We start from the raw sequence: 22210 nt of genomic DNA, 5'->3' as shown, positions 1-22210 counted from the left end.
ACAAGAAAAATACAGTTGTCTTGATTCAAATCAGTGGACTGATTAAGTTCATTTTTAAGGTAAAGATTGGTGAAAATATAGTAATGTCAAATTAGAACTTAGAGACTTGCATTAATAGGTAATTTTTCTTCTAATTAAGTACTCTGATTAAAATTTCCCTTTGGGAGTAAAGGATGTTACCATCTGGCATATGGACTTTGAAAGAATTGGAGTGTTAAATAATAAAGTGCAGGTTTTTTCTTGTATTCAGTGGGTTTCAGTTCTCAAATATAATTAGTGGCATCCCAGAAGGATAATGGTAATGGTTTAGGGCCAGGCACAAACCATTATAATATCTTAAAGCTGAAGGTATGTGCCCTTTTTTTTCTTGCTGAGTTTTATTAATTGTCCTGAAGGTGAGAATTGTTCAGTTTATTGTTAAGTAGTAAGAGTCTATAGGTAAGAAATTAAACCAAGCAGTTAAATTCTGTTATGACCTTCCTTTTGTAAACATATTTTGGATCTTAGGAATTAGATTCTTAGAGTCTTATACTTAAAATTATATTTACAAGTCCTTCATGAAACAGCTGGACAGCAGAATAATTTTTATAGAACTTTGCTTTGAGGCTAATGGAAAAATGTAGACTCTGGAGTCAGAGTTGAAATTTAATCCTGATTTTTTTCCACTACAAACCATTTTAGTGACTTTGGACAAGTTATTACACCTTTCTGAACTTAAGTTTTATCATCTGAAAAATGAGCATAGTCCTATATCCCTCGTTATAACTAACATTTATTAATGTGGTCTCACTAATGTTTAGATGCTTGCTAAACATTCACATTTTTGTTGTTTCTTTAATTCATCCAGTAATCCCTACCTTCAAGCATTTGCTATGTTCTTAATAGTACTTGGTATATTGGCACTCAGAAGAGGTTACTTTATTCTTCTTTGACTTCATGGGACTTAAACTCGGTTTCATTTGTGTATCATTATGACTATAAACAATATAATGTATTACAGCATTCACAGGGATATTGTATGTCTGATTATTTTGATTATATGCTAAATTAGACAACACATGTAATACTGCTTTTTGTCTGTCTTCTGTTCATGAATATAACGTCTGTCAACTCAGAATACATTACTATGCACATTCCATTTTCCATCAGTGCTCATTTATTGATACTTAAAATATACAAATATTTAAAAAATACTTTCAAAATTATGATTAGAATGTGATATATGGGCTTTGAATATACAGGATTTCATTTAAAAACAAAATAGTTATATGTAACTTTTATGTAAAAGTTATGTATCATTTGAAAGGGAATTTTTCAATTTTAGGAATGCTATTATGGGCTTATATTTCCATAAATCAGCATATGGAGAGAGATTAGGCAAAGCAGCTGGAGCTAATGATCTTTTGGTAAATAAAAAATAAAATAGTAGCAACTATTTTAAAAATACATTTCAGCAGCAGATGGTGGGACCAGAAAAATATGCAAACCATAAATTTGCACTCTTGTTTAATTTTTTAAAATTCTTCTCCTCCCCCCCATCTTCTCCTCCTCTTCCTTCTTATATTAATAATAGAAGACAAATAGACTATAAGGAACCAAAATAGAGTTGATACAGTTAACTCTACAACCAATGTATTTTGCAGTCTGTTGTCAGATAAACTTTGGCATTCTGTAGAGAAATAGGCAGTGAAGGAAAGCCAGGCATAAAAGCACTTAATCAAAGTGCTTATGGATGACATCATTATCCTGGACAGAATTTTAAAAATGACCTCTTTTCTGCCTCCAGTTTTGCCCTGGATTTTGTCAGGGTGACCTCTGACATTTGTAGATTAAAATACTTTAATTTTTAAAAATGTCATTAGTAGTGTAGATACATCTAAACTTATAACACAACCTTTCTATGGTCACTAGTGCTATATATATTTTGAATGTTTGCTAAATAAGGTGAAAACAAAGCGAATCTTTAGGCAGAATATTTTCTGATTTCTCCTTAACTATGCAGTTAAGTGAATATAGTTATCTTACAAGGACAAGTTTGCTTGCATTTCTGTATAATCTATATTATGCTAGTGGATGTTTTTTCTTAGTATGAAAATAAGAGACAATTTAGAGTAAGAAAAGTGTCTGAAGAAACTAAATGGGATCTTTACATGTTCAAAATTCACACCTACTTTAAGATTTATTTATTTTAGAGAGAGAGGGAGAGAAAGAACACATGCATGCATGTGGGGGGAGGGACAGAGGGAGAGGTAGTGGGTGGTACAGAGGGAGAAGGAGAGAGAGAATCCTCCAGTAGACTGCACTGAGCATGGAGCTCAACATGTAGCTCAGTTCTAGGACCCTGAGATCATGACCTGAGCCAAAACCAAGAGTCAGCCGTTTAACTAACTTAGCCATCCAGACAACCCCAAGCCTACTTTAAAGTGCAGCATTTATAATTTTTACCAAAGTTATTGCTAGCTTTTTTTTTAAAGTTGTGTTTTTTCATTTATATGGAAGCTAATTATTTGATGACTATTTGGTAGCTACTATATTTATGTGTGATTAATGACTATTCCTAGTTTATTTCCATTGTTCTCTGTGGAATAATGGTAAATATCTTTTAAGAATTTTCCAGTGACTATATTTTGTGTGATTTTCTTCTCTCTCACAATGAGCATAGCAAGAATGGAATTAGTTTTGTTGAGAATGTGAATTTATGAGATACAGTGATTTTTAGTGAAGCAGTTATTGTTGCTAAACATTTACCAAGAAAGTTTATGCATATGGTTCTTTGTCATTTCTCATTTTCTCTTATTGGAACCAAATTTTATTGAATGATTTATTTCTTAGGCATATCTGATACTGTTTGTGGAGTTGATGCCTAGTTTCCTACTGTTTACTATTGCTTGGAAATCTTCCTAGGGACTGGTCAAGAAGTTTGCTATTATGAATTTTGGAAAGTCAATATTTTTAGCTTAAAAAAACAAATCAGAGTTCCAGTCCCAGGTAGATAGAGTTAGCTTATTGTTCACTGAGTACTCTATAAAACCATTACTGAATGCACAGAGCAGCTATTTGAGGACTCTGAAAAGTAAATACAGGCAGTCCTTGCCTTGTTGCATGGTTTTGATGTGCATGAGTTTGATTCCCCAGTTTGGCCAAGTAACACCAGTCCCCAAATAACACAATTCGTATTTCAGTTAACAAAGTTTATTAGCTAGAAGTACTGCAAAAAGTACACACTTTACTGCTAGCTCTTCAGTTCACACATTACTATGTAAATAACAGATCACTGCTTTTGAAGTTGCTGATTGGTCACAGATAGTAAGACATAGTTGTATTACTTCCTTGTCTTCTAATAATAAACCTGTGGTGTGCTGTTTTACAAAAATAAATAATAATAAAGGGATCGGCTAACAGTACAACAATAAAATGAAAAGTGATAATGCTGGAAGTGAAGTGTGAGTCTATTTTGGAGGAGTTCTATGTGGCGTTATAAAGAAATAACTGCTGATAGTAGGAATATTGACACTGCCGCTATTCAAGAGTCCCTAGATATACATCCAGAGGAGTTTAGTGACATCATGTTTAGGGAATGACAAATTCTTCTAAGGACTTTTTCCAGATTAAAACATCCCATTTTTTTCATTCTATTTATTTTTTGTTCTTCCATTCATTGCCTACAGTCATCATAACAAAAACTATATATTGAGCAAACTGATCTTCCCTAGGTGTTGTTCTAATTATTTTACATACACTGTCTTATTGTGTCCTCAAAAAAATTTTGTGAGAGTTATTGACTGATACAGTGTGAAATATACGGATAGGAACAGAAGCAGAAGCAAAAGCAGCACAGCTGAGGAAATCACTACCAGGCTTCGGTCTTAGTGTTTCTGAATCATGATGTTTTCAATGATCACATCTTTTATTTAGAGTACCCATTGCCACCTGGATGATTTCTTTTCAGAGAGTTGCTTTGCAATGTAGTCTGTCCTTTTGAGTTTTATACTCTTTTTCAGGTTCATTAAACTTCTGTTTTGTCTCTAATTAGAATCTTTCACATAGAGCCATCACAGGACTTTCAGAGCTCTATGAAAATTTTGAAGTTTGGTGTTGAGTTTAATAAGTTCTTTATAGATCTTGGAAACTAGCCCTTTATCTGATATGTCATTTGCAAAATATCTTCTCCCATTCTGTAGGTTGTCTTTGAGTTTTGTTGACTGTATCCTTTGCTGTGCAAAAGCTTCTTATCTTGATGAATCCCAATAGTTCATTTTTGCTTTTGTTTCTTTTGCCTTCGTGGATGTATCTTGCAAGAAGTTACTATGGCCGAGTTCAAAAAGAGTGTTGCCTGTGTTCTTCTCTAGGATTTTGATGGAATCTTGTCTCACATTTAGATCTTTCATCCATTTTGAGTTTATCTTTGTGTATGGTGAAAGAGAGTGGTCTAGTTTCATTCTTCTGTATGTGGATGCCCAATTTTCCCAGCACCATTTATTGAAGAGACTGTCTTTCTTCCAATGGATAGTCTTTCCTCCTTTATCGAATATTAGTTGCCCATAAAGTTCAGGGTCCACTTCTGGATTCTCTATTCTGTTCCACTGATCTATGTGTCTGTTTTTGTGCCAGTACCACACTGTCTTGATGACCACAGCTTTGTAGTACAACCTGAAATCTGGCATTGTGATGCCCCCAGATATGGTTTTCTTTTTTAAAATTCCCCTGGCTATTCGGGGTCTTTTCTGATTCCACACAAATCTTAAAATAATTTGTTCTAACTCTCTGAAGAAAGTCCATGGTATTTTGATAGGGATTGCATTAAACGTGTATATTGCCCTGGGTAACATTGACATTTTCACAATATTAATTCTGCCAATCCATGAGCATGGAATATTTTTCCATCTCTTTGTGTCTTCCTCAATTTCTTTTAGAAATGACAAATACCCACCATTTGCTTCAACGTGGATGGAACTGGAGGGTATTATGCTGAGTGAAGTAAGTCAGTCGGAGAAGGACAAACATTATATGTTCTCATTCTTTTGGGGAATATAAATAATAGTGAAAGGGAATATAAGGGAAGGGAGAAGAAATGTGTGGGAAATATCAGAAAGGGAGACAGAACGTAAAGACTGCTAACTCTGGGAAACGAACTAGGGGTGGTAGAAGGGGAGGAGGGCGGGGGGTGGGAGTGAATGGGTGACGGGCACTGGGGGTTATTCTGTATGTTAGTAAATTGAACACCAATAAAAAATAAATTAAAAAAAATTTTGAAGTTTGATAATTTTAATATTAATATAAAAGCTTATGTAGTTGTAGAGAATTTCATTTATCTACTAGTTTCCAAAATAATGAGTTGGTTTGCTAGCATGCTCTAGTAGTTGAGGATCGTTAACTCACAAACTTATCCATATATAAATCCATTGTAGTTAGTATTTGTATTGATGCTCAAATTATTTCATTATTGCCTAGAGGGAGACTTCTTGACTTCTAAGTTTAAAAAGTCTGTCTTGACAATTTGGATAAACTACTTTATAATTGCCATTCAGTTACAGTGCCCAATTTTTATTTGTATTCATACCAGTACATAGTAGTAATGCTTCAATTATTTTAGTCTAAAATCAAGTGAACAGAGGTAAATGAATAGACCTAATATGTAAATAACACATTTACATCAACTTGAGGTGAAAATATGGCATAACATGTTCTGTGATGCTGGTTTTGCAGTATTTCAGATAGGGGAAATTGGCAGAAAAAGGAATCATCACCTGGTACCTGCAGAGATAGCCATGCTAAACTCTTAGAACCTGTACCATTGGAGTTAATACCATAGTCTAGTGTGGAGCATTGATTTAGTGTTCAGCAAAATAACATCATCCATCATAGTAAATTAATCTTAAATTGAATTTTATTAATGTTTTGTTTTCACTTAATTTCAAGTTTGATTTGCTTTTGCACCTAGTCTAGAACTGGTAAAGATCTGTCAAAAATGAAAGTTCAGAAGGATGAGTTGTACATTTGTGACTCTTCTTCCTTTAAGGCAGTTGCTGATTTAAAAAAAGATGGCTTAGAAGTAGAGAGAATAGGATCAAAGCTATCAATAGACTGGATGGGCCAGGGAAACCAAAACTGGACTTCAGGAATCTTCCAGCTTTTACTGGAGACCCTAGTGGATGATAACCTAGAAAGAATGTTGAGCTGAAAATGAGAGAAGTGGTGAACTAAAAATAGACTTATCCTGATGAAGGCAGAAGCCCAGCTTTGAATCATCATGGTTCCTAACTAGATTAAGTTATTTGGATTTCCTAGTGACCCTAGCCTGACTTCCTGCTAGAAGCGAAACCAAATCCTTTCTGGAGGAAGATGTCATCCAAAGTTTTAAATAATCTCCACAGTTTTTCATATCTGATGTCTATCATATGATAAGTAATTAGGCATAAGAAAATTTAAGAAGTGACTGAACAGCAAGGAAAAAAACCAGACAGTAGAAACATACATGAGAATATGAAAAAATTCTGATTAATCTGTTCAAGAAATTAAAAGACACGATTGAGAATTTTGACAAAGAATTGGAAACTTCAAGAAAGAACCAAATGAAACTGAAAAGAAAACCAAAAACTGAAAAGAAAACCAAAAGAAACTGAAAAATATAACATATATATATATATATATATGTATATATATATAAATAGATAGATAGATAAAACCAATCCTGTTAAATAGGGGATTTATAGTAGGGATTAAATAGCAGTTAGTATTACATTGAAGAGATAATTAATGAAGTAGGTGGGCCAGCATAAGATAGAATTTATAAAATGAAAGATATCAAAGTATAGATTCCATGATCTCTATGGGTCAAAAATGGGATAACTACAAATAAAGCCTCACACTGTTATATCATAGTAAAACCATTGACAATCCAAGTCAAAAGAAGTCTTAATAACTAGAGCTAAAAAGGTCACAATACTCACAAAACGATAATAAGAAATGACAGCTGACTTTGCTTCTAAAAGGTTAGTGACATCAGGCTTTACGTGAAAGATGTGAATAATAAAGATAAACAAAAAGTTAATAGAGCTGGTTCTGTCACTAACTTGTGTGATCTAAAGTCATTGTACATTTCTAGTCCTTTTTTTTGTGTTACAGTTCAGATTTGAGCTTCTTAACATGGTTTAATTTTATTCAGAGCTTATCATAGGTTACTGATACACCATTTCATAGTCTTTGGTCTATTTACATGTTAGATTTAGTTTTATTTTACTTATGTATAAATTATTCTCAAGGTAAACCTTGTTTTCCTGGGCCTACTTCGTGTATTTCTCTGGATTAATAGGCTGGGTCATATAGCTAGTGAATGCTTAGGGAGGATGGGATTTTGTATATCCCAAGTTAGGAAAGCAGGGGACAGAGTGTAGAAATGAGAGCAGCATTAGAATTGCATTCCTGAAATTTTATTTCTTTTAATCTGGACTGTTTTATCCTAGGTTCTTCAGGAGAGCTAAATCCAAATAACCAAAATGAAGAAGGGTTTGCTCATTTGTTATTTATATTGTTTCATCTGTGCTTTCCTTTCAACTGAGGCTATTTTTTTTCTGCACAGTTCCCCAAGGAAACCAAATTGCTCTCTCCATAAGTGGTCCTCTACTCTTTACTTCTGGCTGAATTTAAGAAACTTTGTTTTCTCAATCATTTGTTTTGACGTTCTCTTTAAAGAGTTATGGGTGACTTGTTCTATGGATCTGTATATTATTTTTATTAATACTGTTTTTTATTTATCCTTGGATAAGATATCTAGGCCTGAAGCTGCCCAGCAATTCAGGGTATTTGGATTTTTCTCAGCTTTACTCTCTCTTCTTTTGGGCTTCATTTGAATCCTCTTTTCAGGTCTGTAGTTGTGTATAGCTCTGAACGTTATTCTATGTATTTAGTGTCTTTTGTAGCTCTTAAGGTCTAAAAGATGTCTTATATCATTCCTGCTGACTGACTCTCTTATAATCTGAAGAGAGCATTCAGACTACTGTATTCTCTTCTGTGTATTAACAATCTGACCTCTGACCACATAGTTTTCTGGAATTTGAAGTCTTTGAATGAATGAAAAGACGTTCTGATATACAGTTGGGCAATGCATATTATTTTAATAGCAGCAGTCACTGTGAGAGCTGGTCAGTTTTCTGTTTGTTATAGACCTGAGGCTTCTGAAGGAGTATTTTGAAGGGAGCAAGACTCAGATATATGGCCTTATTAAATTTCTAAACATGGATGGCACGTCAATTAGATATTTAATCTGCTTTTGTAAGCCCGTAGGTAGTAGTCCTGTCTTTCACATTCTGCTAATAGATGGAATGGGTAGCAACAGATGCTATTTAAAACCAGATGCTAGAATTGGTTCTGAGAATATTTATGTTTACTGTATTTATGTTTCCTAACATACCTTACTTCAATTTTTTTCTGATATAAATTCATTTAGGGAGCTCAGATTATTTCAGAAGTAGCTTTAAAAATCTCTTGTCTGTTTGTATTTGGAATTGTTTAGGGAGCATAACTTCTCCTTCATTATATTCTTTAGTTAAAAGAAAGTTTGGAACAATCAATAGGCCAACTGCGGAGTCAACGTTTATTGAGACACTCAGGAGGGAGGAGTATTTCTGTTACGAGTCTGAGTGCAAGTGACCTTGATGGTGGCACTGTGACAGGTAAGCTCTTAACATGTTTTGAAACCTTTTTTTTGCTTTACAAATATTTCTGAAACATATGTTGAATACACTTACTTCTTGGAGTACTCGGACCCATACATGAAATCATACAAATAAGGTTAAGATGCAGTTGTCACTGATTTTTATGGTACCTATTTTGAAATATGTTCAGTGGGACTTTGTTATTCTAATACTTTTGTTCTCAGACTCCATAGACTACATGACAAAACTTGGATTTAATCATCTGCCTCTAATTAAAAGGAATACACAAATAGGATTTACTGTGTGGTATACTTTTTAGATGAGAAGTCTTGTCCCAGCTTCCCAGTTTTCATAGTCTGATTAGAAATATCCTATAACACTTGTTAAGAACAGGTGAATTTTATCTTTGGTGCGCAGCTAGATTTCAACAGCTACATTACAGATATAACACTTGGTTTGCCTGTAGTAAATCAACTACTTCAACCCTGAGATCACATTTGAATGGAAAAGACTTAGAAAGTCTGGAGTGAAGAGAGGTGATTTACATAGAAGTAAACATTAGTAGCCAGCTTTGTTAATATTGCTATTGATCATAATACAGATTAAAAATTGGACACAATCAGCTATTTTCTGTGTAGATTTTATTGATTTTTAAACAAGGTTCAAATATTAGATTACTTTTTTTTAAAAATTCTGTTTTATTGGTATTGTTCTATTTTAGAAAGACATAAAAGTTATTTTTATTTACCAATTTATTATTCTTAAATAAGGGAAATACTATATTACATCTTTGAAAAGTATAGCAAATTAGAACTTTTGATATTTTCTATTTCCAGGTTATTTCTGTTGCTTATGCTGTATGCTTAAAGAACAAAATTAGTGCCGATTTAGTGACCCTAGCAAGATACTCAGGAAATAGTCTGGGTTAGGGCCTATGTATATATCCATGTCTGCTATATATTTTCTGAGCAAAATTTTAGGTTGTTTCTTCTCCTACATGTTTTTATTCTTTCTTTTCTTTCATCTCTGAAGAGAGCTACCGATTTCCACCTACCTCACCTCTCAAGAACTATGGGGACCAACAGGGCAGTAAACGAATTAGGTCCAGAACTGGTGTCCGATTTGTTCGGGATCCTGACGACGTGGGCCAGGTACTTTGTACCATTCTGTAATCTGTATTTGATCTTTTTTTTTTTTTTAAACCAAGTAAGCTATTTTATTTTCAATATTAATTATTATTATCATTTTTAATCAGTATTATTATCATTTATTTTGAATTTTGTAATGGAGGAATATGTTTTGTGGAATATTTAAAGGTGAATTTAGCTGGACATGTTTTGTTTCCTTGTTCAGGTGACTTACTCTTCTGTAAGAAGAGTCAAAGTCACCTGCTAAAGTCAGCTACTTATTATTTTGCTAACTTTGGTTTAATATAAACAAGTTAGTCCATGTGTGATTAACCTATCGGTTTTTTTTCATTAGTGTTTTTCTGATTGTTGAATCCCCGATGGAACTACTTAATATAAGCAAGAACTTTTCTACTTTTTTATGTATTTCACGTATTCACTGAAGATTTTGGAAGTGTTGGTTTCTGTAGACATACTTCTTTTTCTACTTCTTTAAAGTTCCCTATAAGAGCTGGAAAAAATTTTTCTTGTTGCCTTGAGTAGCTAAATTAATTAGATAAGGGCTAGAGGATGTTGGTGATTTTGACATCTTTGTTTTGGTGGTTTTAGGATTGTAGGCTCAGAGTTTGTCAGGATACTCACCTGTAGCTTTTGCTGGTTATAGTATAAGATAGGAGTAACAGAACCAGGTGCATGAGAAGGCACCTTATAGAAACTTTTCCTCGAGGACTCCTGGGTGGCTCAGCGGTTTAATACCTGCCTATGGCCTAGGGCATGATCCTGAAGTCCCAGGATCAAGTCCCACATCAGGCTCTTGCATGGGGCCTGCTTCTCCCTCTGCCTGTGTCTCTGCCTCTCTCTCTGTGTCTCTCATGAATAAATAAATAAAATCTTAAAAAAAAAAAAAAAGAAACCTTTCCTCTACTGTGGTGTTTTTTTGTTTTGTGTTTTTTGTTTTTTGTTTTTTGTTTTTTTTGGTAGGTGCAGCTTGCTAGAATGGATTATATGATGACGAAGCCTAGAATAGAGAATATCCTAACATGATTCATTTACTCTTTTATTCTGTTTATTTACCACCAGTATTCTGGGACAGTGCTTGTGTTAAACAAAAACCTTGCCTTTTTGTGTAGCTTGTAATCTAGAAGTGGAAAAGTCTGGTTATTAATCAAATAAGTGCATAAATAAACCCCATGATTGTGAACTGAGATGCATGCTACAACAGAAAGTATAGGGCCATGGGAGTAAGTGGTAGAGGGACTTACCCCAGTCAGGGAAGGTTTTCTGAAGAAACCCTGATGAGCTGAGACCTGAAAGTTGAGTGAGTCATTTTAGGTAGAACAAGTCTCTTGGCAGGAAGGAAGCCAACATCTATTAGCAACTTGAAGAAGTCCATGTAATTAAAGACATATGAAGAGGTGAGACTGTGCACAGTCTTGTAAGAGAGCAATAGTTACTTTGAGAAAAATTCCTCTAGTGTAGGAAAATGGAATCAATGTGGGCAACCCAATTAAGAGGATATTGCTGTGTTGTGGGTGTGAAACACTAGTTAGTTGGATTAGGATAAATGGAGTTGAAGAAAAGGGAGATAGATTGAAAAGCTATTTGGTAGGTAAAATGAAAGGCGTTGAAGATCAGATGACTCTTTGTGGAGGGTGAGAATGATCGAAAAGGAGGTTATCAAGGTTGAGTCCTAGGATTCTTATTTGCAAAACTGGAAAATCATGGCAAAATCCAAGTGAATGGTCTGCTCTTCATCTACTATATTACCTCTACTCTCTCTTTTTAACTGTTATTCCTGATTTTAAGTCTCTTTTCTTAAGATGACCTTTGGTTCCACATTGATTGTGTACTTTATTAATGCCCTACATATCATTTGTCATTTTGTTTACAGATCTGTCCCCTGTATTAAATTCTGAGCCCGTTGTTTTCTACCATAATTGCTGGCACTGATTAGTTCAATGTGCATTTGTTGAATTGAATCAATTTGTTTTTTCTGCATATGTATATGACTTAAATTTTTTTCATTCTAAATTATAGTATACATATACATATATAGTGTACTACATACTAACAACTAAAAGTACAGTAATGTAAATGAAAATCCATGTAACCACCACCCAGGCAAAGAATCAGAGCATTATTGTGTCCCTAAAACTTTTATGCTCCCCCTGTCTCCAAGAGCTATCAACTATCTTGACTTTTATAATAATCATTTTCTTGCTTTCATACAAAACAAAACATCTGTACTACTTAGATCTTGTCTAGTATTGCTTACATTTAAACTTTAAATAAATGGAATAACACTGTATATTGTTTTGTGCTTTCTTTCAATTGATGTTTTTGACATTTAGCCTTACTAATGTGTAGGTAGGTTTGATCACTTCATTTTTACTGTTATATTCCACTGGGAGAATATATCACAATTTATTTATATCCATCCTGTTCTTTTTTTTTTTTTAAGATTTATTTATTTATTCATGATAGAGAGAGAGAGAGAGAGAGAGGCAAAGACACAGGCAGAGGGAGAAGCAGGCTCCATGGCGGGAGCCCGACGCGGGACTCGATCCCGGGACTCCAGGATCACGCCTTGGGCCAAAGGCAGGCGCCAAACCGCCGAGCCACCCAGGGATTCCCCTCCATCCTGTTCTTAATGGGCTTTTGGTTTATTTTCAGTGTTTTTGTTATGAACAGCGCTGCTTCAAACATTCTTGTATGTGGTTCCTGGTGGTGTGGGCAAGAGTTTCTCTGCAGCATGGATTGGCATACTATGGCATGTGGTCTAGTTGAATAGAGTTCTTTTGTAGCACAGCCATGCTCATTTGTTTATGGCTACTTCTGTGCTAAAATGGCAGCATTGAGTAATTTTAACAGAAGTCATATGGACTGAAAGCCTGAAATATTTGCTATTGTACCCTTTACAGAAAAAGTTTGCTGACCTCTTTTTTTTGGAGGGTGAGGGGGTTTCTAAAAGGACTGGAATTACTGTACTATAAAGGATGTGATGGTTAATGTTTTATATAACCTTCTAAAAATTGATTTTCTTTGGAAAAATATTTCTTTCAGAATAGACATTTATTATGTCTTTTTTAAAAAACAATTTTATTATTTATTTATGAGAGACACAGAGAGAGAGGCAGAGACAGAGGCAGAGGGAGAAGCTGGCTCCATGCAGGGAGCCCGATGTGGGACTCGATCCTGGGACCGCGTGATCACGACCCGAGCCGAAGGCAGATGCTCAACCACTGAGCCACCCAGGCGTCCCGACATTTATTATGTCTTAACATTATAAAATTTGGGCATTAGTCCAAAAAGTAAGTTCTTACTAACCTCAGTAAATCTTAATGGAAGAATTAAACAGATTCCTAAATAGATAATTATCTTTTGCCTTTACCAGCTTCATTCCTTTCATCAGTCCCTCCGAGACCTCAGCAGTGAACAAGTTCGGCTTGGAGATGATTTCAACCGGGAACTTGCCAGAAGAAGCCGGTAAAAGCAGAATATGGTTTTTGTTGGAGGCATGAGTTATTAGAGGAAAACAATAAATTCTGTAATTGACATGTTTACTTGAATTTAAAAAACAGTGCTGTTTTATACCAGTATTTTAAAATTTATTAATAGAACAGTTTAAAATTCTTAGAATTTAGAATGTATCATGACTACATGTTAGACAAATTAATTTCATATTTTTAAAAAGATTTTATTTATTTGAGAGAGAGAGAGAGAGAGAGAGCGTGCGCACACACATGAGCAGAGGGAGGAGCAGAGCAAGAGGGACAGATTCCCTACCGAGCAGGGAGCCAGCCCAACGTGGGCCTCTGATCCCAGGACCCTGAGGTCATGACCTGAGCTGAAGTCAGATATTTAATCAACTGAGCCACCCAGGCGCCCTTTAATTTCATATTTTTAAAAACATTTTAATTTACTACACTGAAGCACTGCTGTTACAGAGAGATACATTGTGAGACCTTAGCAAAGAGGTCAATTTGCAAATACATTGGAAAGGATGAGAGATGGAGGCAGAGACCAATCTGATATTTTAGCTTTCAGTTGAAACCTTCAAAAGTGAGTGTTTTATATCTGACAAGTCTTTGCAGTTTTATCAATTCTGGGTAGTCCCCAACAAATAATCACTTTATTTAAAATTTCTTCACTGTCTTTTCATTTTTATCATCAACAGTGACAGTTGGCTTTCATTCAGAGGCCATATTTTTGCAAGAAACTAAACATTTTTATTCCTTCTCAAGAATCACAGTCTATATACAGCAGTGATGGGAGAACAACAAACCTGAATAGAAGTTTGTTTACCAAGTTTCCTTGCCAACTACCATTCCAGCTAACAAAATCATTCCACACACCAGTTTTTTGTTACTATAGCAAAAAGAGTCAAAGCTATAAATGTTAAATATGTGATTATCAACTGTAGTCTGTATAATGTACTTGCTTTTAAATGGGGAAGGCAGGAAATTTAGTAATAAGAAATATGTTACTATTACTTCTACTACTAATAGTTAATATTATTGAACACTTACTACATGCCAGATAGATTTAGGTTTAATTTTAATAATAACCCTAGTGAGTTAGTCATCATTATTTTTTCCAGTTTTTGGATGTGGAAAAGGGCACAGAGAGATGAAGTAACTCAGCTTGCTGGAGTTCAAATGAGAGTTGTGGTGAAATCAGCTTTCAGGTGTAGGCAGTGTGGCCCCAGAGTATTTGCTCTTTACCACTTATAGTACCCTGTGATTCAAGGCCATTTTCATTTATAGCTGGTATGAATAAAGAAATTAAGTTCTTGAATTGTGAGCTAATATTGTTGGTCTATATTTATTGCCAGTCTTTTAAACTGGTAAAGGTTAGTTAATTTTAAAACCTAGGTATTTGTTTTTGACAAGTTGATAAAATCAGCAGAATGGTGTCAATATTTTATGTTCTTGGATTGCTTTATATGTAGCTTTTACACTTTGAAGAAAGGGTATAAATTAAGCATTAGGAAAAAGAATTTTAGGAATTTGTCCTATAAGAAGACAAAGGAAAGGGGAAGTTATAGGGATGATTTACTTATTTAGTTTAAGAGATCATGTGGCTCTGCAGTGGTGGACTGGGAATCTTCTAATCTATGGCCTGGTGCCATCTGATAATAGTCTGTATACTCAGAGGCATGTGTGAAGCAGAGAAACTTAAGTTAAATTAGGAGTCAAGTTTCTTCTGGAACCTGGTGACTTAGCTTTGTGAATGAGGAAGATTTTAGGATCCCATTCTGCTTTACTTATACCACAAATTCTTAATTTATGTTTATAAAAGTACCAGGTAGGAAATTGCTAGTTTAACTTTCTGTGTGATTCAGAAAGATTGATATTTTCATTTAATTACTAACTTTTCATTTTTTGACATTACAAAAGGTACCTTGAAGTAAAACTACACCGGAAAGCAAGCTTTTAGAAAGGATTAAATAAAGTTTAACTTAGAACTCACTTTGGATGCCATATGGAAAATTGATTTGGGAAGGGCAAGTTAGAAGACTATTGCATTAGAGATGATGGCTTGACCAGGATTATGGCAGGAAAGAGATGGACTGGGCTATGTTTCAAGATATTTTTTTGAGATTGAAGAGATAGGATTTGGCATTGGATTGAATATGAGGGGTAAAGGAGAATAAATCAAGGATGACTGCCAGATGTCTGACTTGAGTAGCTGGGTAGATGGTAATTCCACTTCCTGAAATATGGAAGGCTGGAAAGGATAGGTCAGGTATAGAAGTTAAGGGTTTGGCATTGGATATGTGAGGTTTGGGATGCCTGGGAGATGTCCAGATGTAAAATGTGAAGCTAGATATTTACTCTGGAGTTCAAAGGAAAAGTCTGTTAGAGATGTGAATTTAAGAGTGATGAGCACATAGAGGTAGTATTTAGAAATGGGTGAGATCTAGAAAGGAGAACATCAAGGACAGGGTTGAGTTCCAAAAACTTCCAATATTAGAAGTCTTATATACATAGAGGAGGGGCCAGTGAGATGTGAGAAATCCAGCAGTATATAGAACTGCAAAAGTTAAGAAAAAGGTACAAGTAAAGACATTTTTAGAGATTTAAAGACTTAGAAAATTTATCTTTTAGAGTAAAATTTACCCTAAAAGGTAAATTCTTCCTGAGTACATTACCTAAGAACATATAAGTAAAATAAGAGGATAAACAAGAAAAAAGGAGATGCAGGCTATGAGAAATAAACTAACCCAGAAACTTGGTTATCATTCCAATCCCTGGAATGATAGCCATATAGGAAATATTCACTCTAAATTAGAGCAAGAAGTAGATGTCCTTTGAGAAGAATGTAGTCAACAAGAATGGAGTAGATTCTTTTTTTTTTTTTAAATATTTTATTTATTCATGAGACACACACAGAGAGAGAGAGAGAGAGAGAGAGAGAGAGAAAGAGAGAGGCAGAGACACAGGCAGAGGGAGAAGCAGGCTCCATGCAGGGAGCCCGACGTGGGACTTGATCCCAGGTCTCTAGGATCAGGACCTGGGCTGAATGCGGCACTAAACTGCTGAGCCACCCGGGCTGCCCTGGAGTAGATTCTTAATAGATGATTCTGTAGAAAGAGAAAAATATCAATAATGTGATAAATAAAACCCATATAAGGTCAAAGGATGAGAAACTAGAAAAAAACAAAAGCACAAGAAAGTTAATGATCCAAGTATGAAGCTGACTGAAATGGAGACATGATAGAATGTAAGCAAAGAGCATCAATTCTCTATGATGGAATAATTCATAAAAGGTATAAATTTATTGTGTAAATTGCATAGGCAGCCAGTAGAAAAACTTTAAAAATGGTAATGAATGTATCTGAAATTGGAGAGGGGTATCAGCTAAATATTTCAAAACAGTCAATTGACAGTATCTAGAGATGAAAATGATGGAAGTAATCAGCAAAAGAATGGAAATGGTTGAGCGTGGGTGCTATGTGGAACCAGGGGTAAGAGGTATGAGAGAGGAAGGGCTTTGCATTTATTTGTAAGTTCTTCTGTATTATTTGATTATTTATCATGTGTGTTACTAATTTGTTGGGAATAAAGGTACTGAGAGGTAAGTTGGTGATGACAGAGTTTGGATAGCCCACATGGATGTAATTTGATTACAGATTACTAGTGGGGGTGTGAGATCAAGTTTTATCCTCCAACCCCCTCCACCCTTTGTTTTTAATATAAAATGAAACATATTGCAGGCTGTTTATTGAAGATGATATTCCAGTATACTTCTCAGAGTGTAATTCCCAAATCAGCACCATCAGCATCAACTGGGGATTTGTAGAAATGCACATTCTTGGGCACCATTGCAGATCTGCTGATTCAGCAGCCCATCTTTTTAAGTCTTCCAGGTGTTTCATATGTTGGCTGATGTTTAAGGACCACTGCATTAGAGTATTATGTAATAACATTATTATGTTGTAAATGTCACAAATTATATTTTCTTAAGCAGCCAACTTGAAATATTTTTCTTTGCCTAGGTCGGATGCTGAAACAAAAAGAGCTTTGGAAGAATTGACTGAAAAACTTAATGAAGCCCAAAAACAAGATGTGGTGAGAACTCTTTGTTAAAAAAATAAATAAAAAATTCCCTATGCAGATGATAGAGTGGCTGGGCTGGTTGTAATCATAGCGAAGTTTAGTGGATTTTAACTTTTTGAGTAGTATATGTCATTTTGTCTAAACTTTGTTCTTACACTTCTTATAAATGTTCATGAATTTTGGGTATTGAAGTTTAAATATTTACCATGATGATATATTAGAGGTAGAATTCACTTATTTTGGGGCACCTGGGTGGCTCAGTTGGGTCCTGGAATCAAGCCCCAGATCAGAATCCCTGCTCAGCGGAGACTCTGCTTGTTCTCCCTCTGCCCCTCCCCCTGCTCATGCGCTCTCTTTCTCTCAAATCAATACAATCTTAAAAAAAAAAGAATTTATTTAACTTTTAAAGTTTCCTTATGAATATTCAGAAGGGACCCAGTGATTCCATGGCTTTTGTTAAATGATATTTGAGAGATACGGAATTTTTTGATAGTGACTTCGTAGCACTCCTCGTTAAGTATTTTCAGTATTTTCATTTTACCTGTGTGTATAATCACAGTTGCTGCAGAGACCTTGCAGTCTGTTGTTTGACATGGTGCTAACTGAAAATACCCCTAATTTGTTTTATTATCTCAAACTCAGATTGTTGATAGTCATTATTCAGTGGTTTCTTTTTATCAAATCACAGTCCTTGGTTGAATTAAAGCGAAAAATGGAGTACATACAGTGTGTGTTTCTTTCCATCATAATTTGTTTCTTTCTTTTTCTTTTTTTTTTTTTTTAGGAGAAAAAAATTAATAGAAATTGTCAACTAAACTTGGAAATTTACCAACTTCAAGAGCAATGTGTATTTATTCATATCCCATAGTACCTTTTGTCCTATGGGAATGATAGCGGACAGAATTTTTTTCTTAACATGTTTTATTAAAACTGAAATTTTCCTAATAAGGGCAGATATTTTTTTCTGCAGTTTTTATTATGTTGACAGTCCCTTACTAACGTATGTTGAGTTTATTGTGGAGCTTGAGTTTATTGGCCACGTATGCTAAGAGATGGATATGCTTGTTCTATTTCCAGAGAGATCAACTTAGTTACTCTTCTTGCAGTGAAATTTGCCCATTTCAAAAATTTATTTATTTTTTTTAAAGATTTTATTTATTTATTCATGAGAGAGCGAGAGAGAGAGAGAGAGAGAGGCAGAGACACAGGCAGAGGGAGAAGCAGGCTCCATGCAGGGAGCCTGATGTGGGACTTGATCCCGGGTCTCCAGGATCACACCCTGGGCTGAAGGCAGCACTAAACTGCTGAGCCACCCGGGCTGCCCCCATTTCAAAAATTTGAAAAACATCCGGCCACATGAAAGCACATTCGTCTTGTGCTTTTGGTGCTGATTTTTTTGCCCCAGAGAGATGAAGATACACTGTCTGTCTTCTGTTGAATAGACAAAATCTTTGTAGTTGGCAGCTGATGTGTGATCAGGTATGGAGTACTTCTTTTTTTTTTTTTTTTTACATAAAGTCCTACATTTTTTGAGGCATACCAAGACCTTCAGTTTAAGTCATGCCAATCTAAAATACTTTTAACTATCATACTTCAAAAAACGTATTTTCTGAGATTAACAGATTGGTTCATTTCTTAGTTAATTGCAGTGGTTCACACAGCAAGAAGTTCTGCCACTGTCTGATTTACATATTATCTAAACAGGAACTGAACACACACTTTTAAGAATGTAGCTCCGAGATCCTCTGTAACTTACTAAACTATCTCTGGCTCTCTCATATATTCTAGAGTGGAGTCTGCCACCTAACAGCAGAACCTGCTAAAGCTTTGTCTCTTAATTTTTAATTTTCTAAATTTGGAGGTATAATTTACTTATAGAAAAGTACAAGTATTAGTGTATAACTCAGTGAATTATTACAAGGTGAACAGGCCCATGTAACCACCACCCAGATCTAGAAATAGAGCATTACCAGTACATGGAAGCCGCCTCATTCCCACAATCAATAATTTCTCCTCCTGTTTCCAAGAGGGCTATTTTGACTTTCTAGCCCATGCTAATTTGACTGTTTTGAATTTTTTAATATAAGTGGAATCCAATAGGACATTTTTTTTTGTGTCTGTTTTTTGCTAATCCTTAAGGTTATGATATTTCTGGATATTGTGTCAAGTACTTGCAGTTTGTTCATTTTTATTGCTCTTTGGTTTTCCATTGTATGGATTTGCTGCAGTGTATTTTAACATGATATTTGAATTATTTAAATTTTGGGCTATTACAAATAAGGTTGCGGTTAGTAATCTTACTCATGTTTTTATTTTATTATTTTTCTTATTCATGATTTTAGGGCACATGTACATGCATTTCTGTTGGTACATAACATGGAGTACAATTGCAACATGTCTTCAAATTTAGCAGATATTGATAACTAAGTTTCCAAAGTGGTTGCATTAACTTACACTTTCATTGACAATGTAGGAGAGTTCATTTTGCTTTTTTCATCTTTTCCAGTACTTGGCATTATTAGCCTTTTAATTATAGCCAGTATGTTAGGTGTTTATAGTGTCTTATCATTGTTGTAATTTGCATTTTCATTTGTCTTTTCTAGAGTTTCTCATCTTTGGCCTAATATGGGCCTTATTTATTACATCGTTGATATTTTTCTCCAATTCCTTACTGAATTGTCTCAGGAATCTACTCCATTCTTTTTGGCTTTTGGCTAATTTCTTTTTTGAGATTCCAGTTTGCTTCTTTTGCCCATTTTTTAAATAATTGGATTTCTTATCTTTTTTTTATTGATTTGTGAGAGGTCTTTATATATTTTGTATATGAGCACTCTATCAGTTATTTGTATTACAATGTTGTCTTCAATTGTCTAGAGCTGTTTCTTCTCACTCTTGAAATTCTCTTATTGGGATTTTCTGTTGAAATTTAATCTAGTTCAGTTTTCCATGTTTTCTTTTGTGGTTGATGCCTTTTTGACCTGTTTAAGAAATTGTTCTCTATCCTCAGATCATGAAAATATTTTCTTATGTAATATTTTAGAAGCTTATTGTTTTACCTTTTATATTAAGCTTCTAATCTTTTATATTAAGATTCTAATAGCTACTTAGAATTGATATTTAAGGTATGAAGTAGGGATCATATATTTAAATGAATATCTAATTGATTCAGTTTCATCTATTGAAAGAGCCACCCCTTTGTTATTACTTTACAGTCCCATCTTGGTCATAAATCAAATGTCCACATGTGCAGGTATCTGTTTCTGGGCTTATTCAATCCTCTGGTTCATTTGTCTATTCCAGTGTTCATATCACACTATCTTGATTACTGTTGCTTTTATGATAAGTTGTGATATGGTAAAGTCCTTCTACTTTGTTCTTCAAGTTTATCCCATGTATTCTTTACTCTGCATTTCTGCATTTATTTTATTTTATTTTTTAAATATTTTATTTATTTATTCATGAGAGAGAGAGAGAGAGAGAGAGAGAGAGAGGCAGAGACACAGGCAGAGGTAGAAGCAGGCTCCACGCAGGGAGCCCAATGCAGGACTTGATCCCTGGTCTCCAGGATCACACCCCAGGCTGAAGGTGGCGCTAAACTACTAAGCCACCTGGGCTGCCCCTCTGCATATATTTTAGAATCAGCATATGAAATTATTAAAAACCTGGGATTTTGATTAGATTACACTGTATCTATAGGCCAACATGGAGAGAATTGACATTTTTACAATGTTGAGTTTTCCAATTCATGAACCTAGCAAAGTTTTCCATTAATATTTATAGCTTTTATTTATTTACTTATATATTTAATATCCTTCTTAAAAGATTTTATTTTTTTATTTGAGAGAGAGAGCAAGAGAGAGCATGAGCAGGGGTGAGAGGCAGAGGAAGAGGGAAAAGCAGGCTCCCTGTTGAGCAGGAAGCCTGACGTGGGCTTGATCCCAGGACCCTGAGGTCATGACCTTAGCAGAAGGCAGACACTTAACCAACTGAGCCACCCAGGCACCCTATAATTTTTTTATCTAGAGATCTTATGTGTTATACATCGTTTTTAAGGTTTTAAGGTTTATTTTTAGACTTTTATATTTTTATGCCATTTTTTAGAGTATCATTTAACATAAAAAAAATTAACAATATAGTACTGTCTCTTAAAAATCTTTATTATTTGTTTTTAGAGGGATGGGAGGAGCGGAGGAGGAGGGAGAGAGAGAATCTTAGGCTGAGTGTGGCTCCTAATGTGGAGTTTGATCCTATGACCCTGAGATTGTGACCTGAGCCAAAATCAAGAGTTGGACACTTAAATGACTGGGCCACCCAAGCACCCCAACAATCTTTGTCTTTTACTTGTAGGATTTACCCTCTTTCAGTTAAAGTAAATATCTATTTAATTTGTTTAAATCTACCATCTTATTATTTGCATTTCAATTGGTTTCACTTCTATTTTTCTTATATCTTTTGGATTTATTAGTTTTAATTTTTAAAATTTATAATATTTATTAGCTTGCTCATTGTACCTTCTTTTGTTCTTTCCATGGTTAACATAGGGATTAGAACATACACCCTTGGTTTATCAAATATTAATATAAATTAGCACTTTAAGCTCTTCCCAGAAAGTACAGGGGTCTAAGAACATCCTTAACACCAATAACCTCTGTTAATAAAAGATGCTTTCATGTTCTTATTATCATTAATTTTAATATTATATATAATTGAGCCACACAAACATTACTGTTAATGTTTTATACTGTAATTGTTCATTTTTACCCCTTGTATTTATTCTCAGCATTCTTCATTTCTTCCTGTGTCTCATTCCTTTTTGCATCCTGAGATTCCTAACCTGCCTTAATGACATACTTTGACATTTTCTTAA

At 34.6% G+C, this 22210-nt stretch overlaps 1 protein-coding gene across 21 annotated transcripts in view; it reads left to right on the top strand.

Annotated features, from left to right (window-relative positions):
* CEP128 (centrosomal protein 128) overlaps window positions 1-22210 on the top strand; it is a 394735-nt gene that overhangs the window by 27572 nt on the left and 344953 nt on the right. For all 21 annotated transcript variants that reach the window (XR_013386591.1, XR_013386590.1, XR_013386592.1 and 18 more), the window contains 4 exons: window positions 8546-8672; window positions 9687-9805; window positions 13176-13267; window positions 17283-17355. Coding sequence is in view for 16 of the 21 variants with exons in the window: in XM_077910222.1 (XP_077766348.1) it covers window positions 8546-8672; window positions 9687-9805; window positions 13176-13267; window positions 17283-17355 (411 nt within the window). In the remaining 5 variants the exon portion in view is untranslated. The remainder of the gene's footprint in view (window positions 1-8545; window positions 8673-9686; window positions 9806-13175; window positions 13268-17282; window positions 17356-22210) is intronic.

The sequence above is a fragment of the Canis aureus genome, chromosome 9, assembly GCF_053574225.1.
Source record: "Canis aureus isolate CA01 chromosome 9, VMU_Caureus_v.1.0, whole genome shotgun sequence".
NCBI lineage: Eukaryota > Metazoa > Chordata > Mammalia > Carnivora > Canidae > Canis > Canis aureus.
This window is presented reverse-complemented; position numbering and strand designations above follow the sequence as displayed.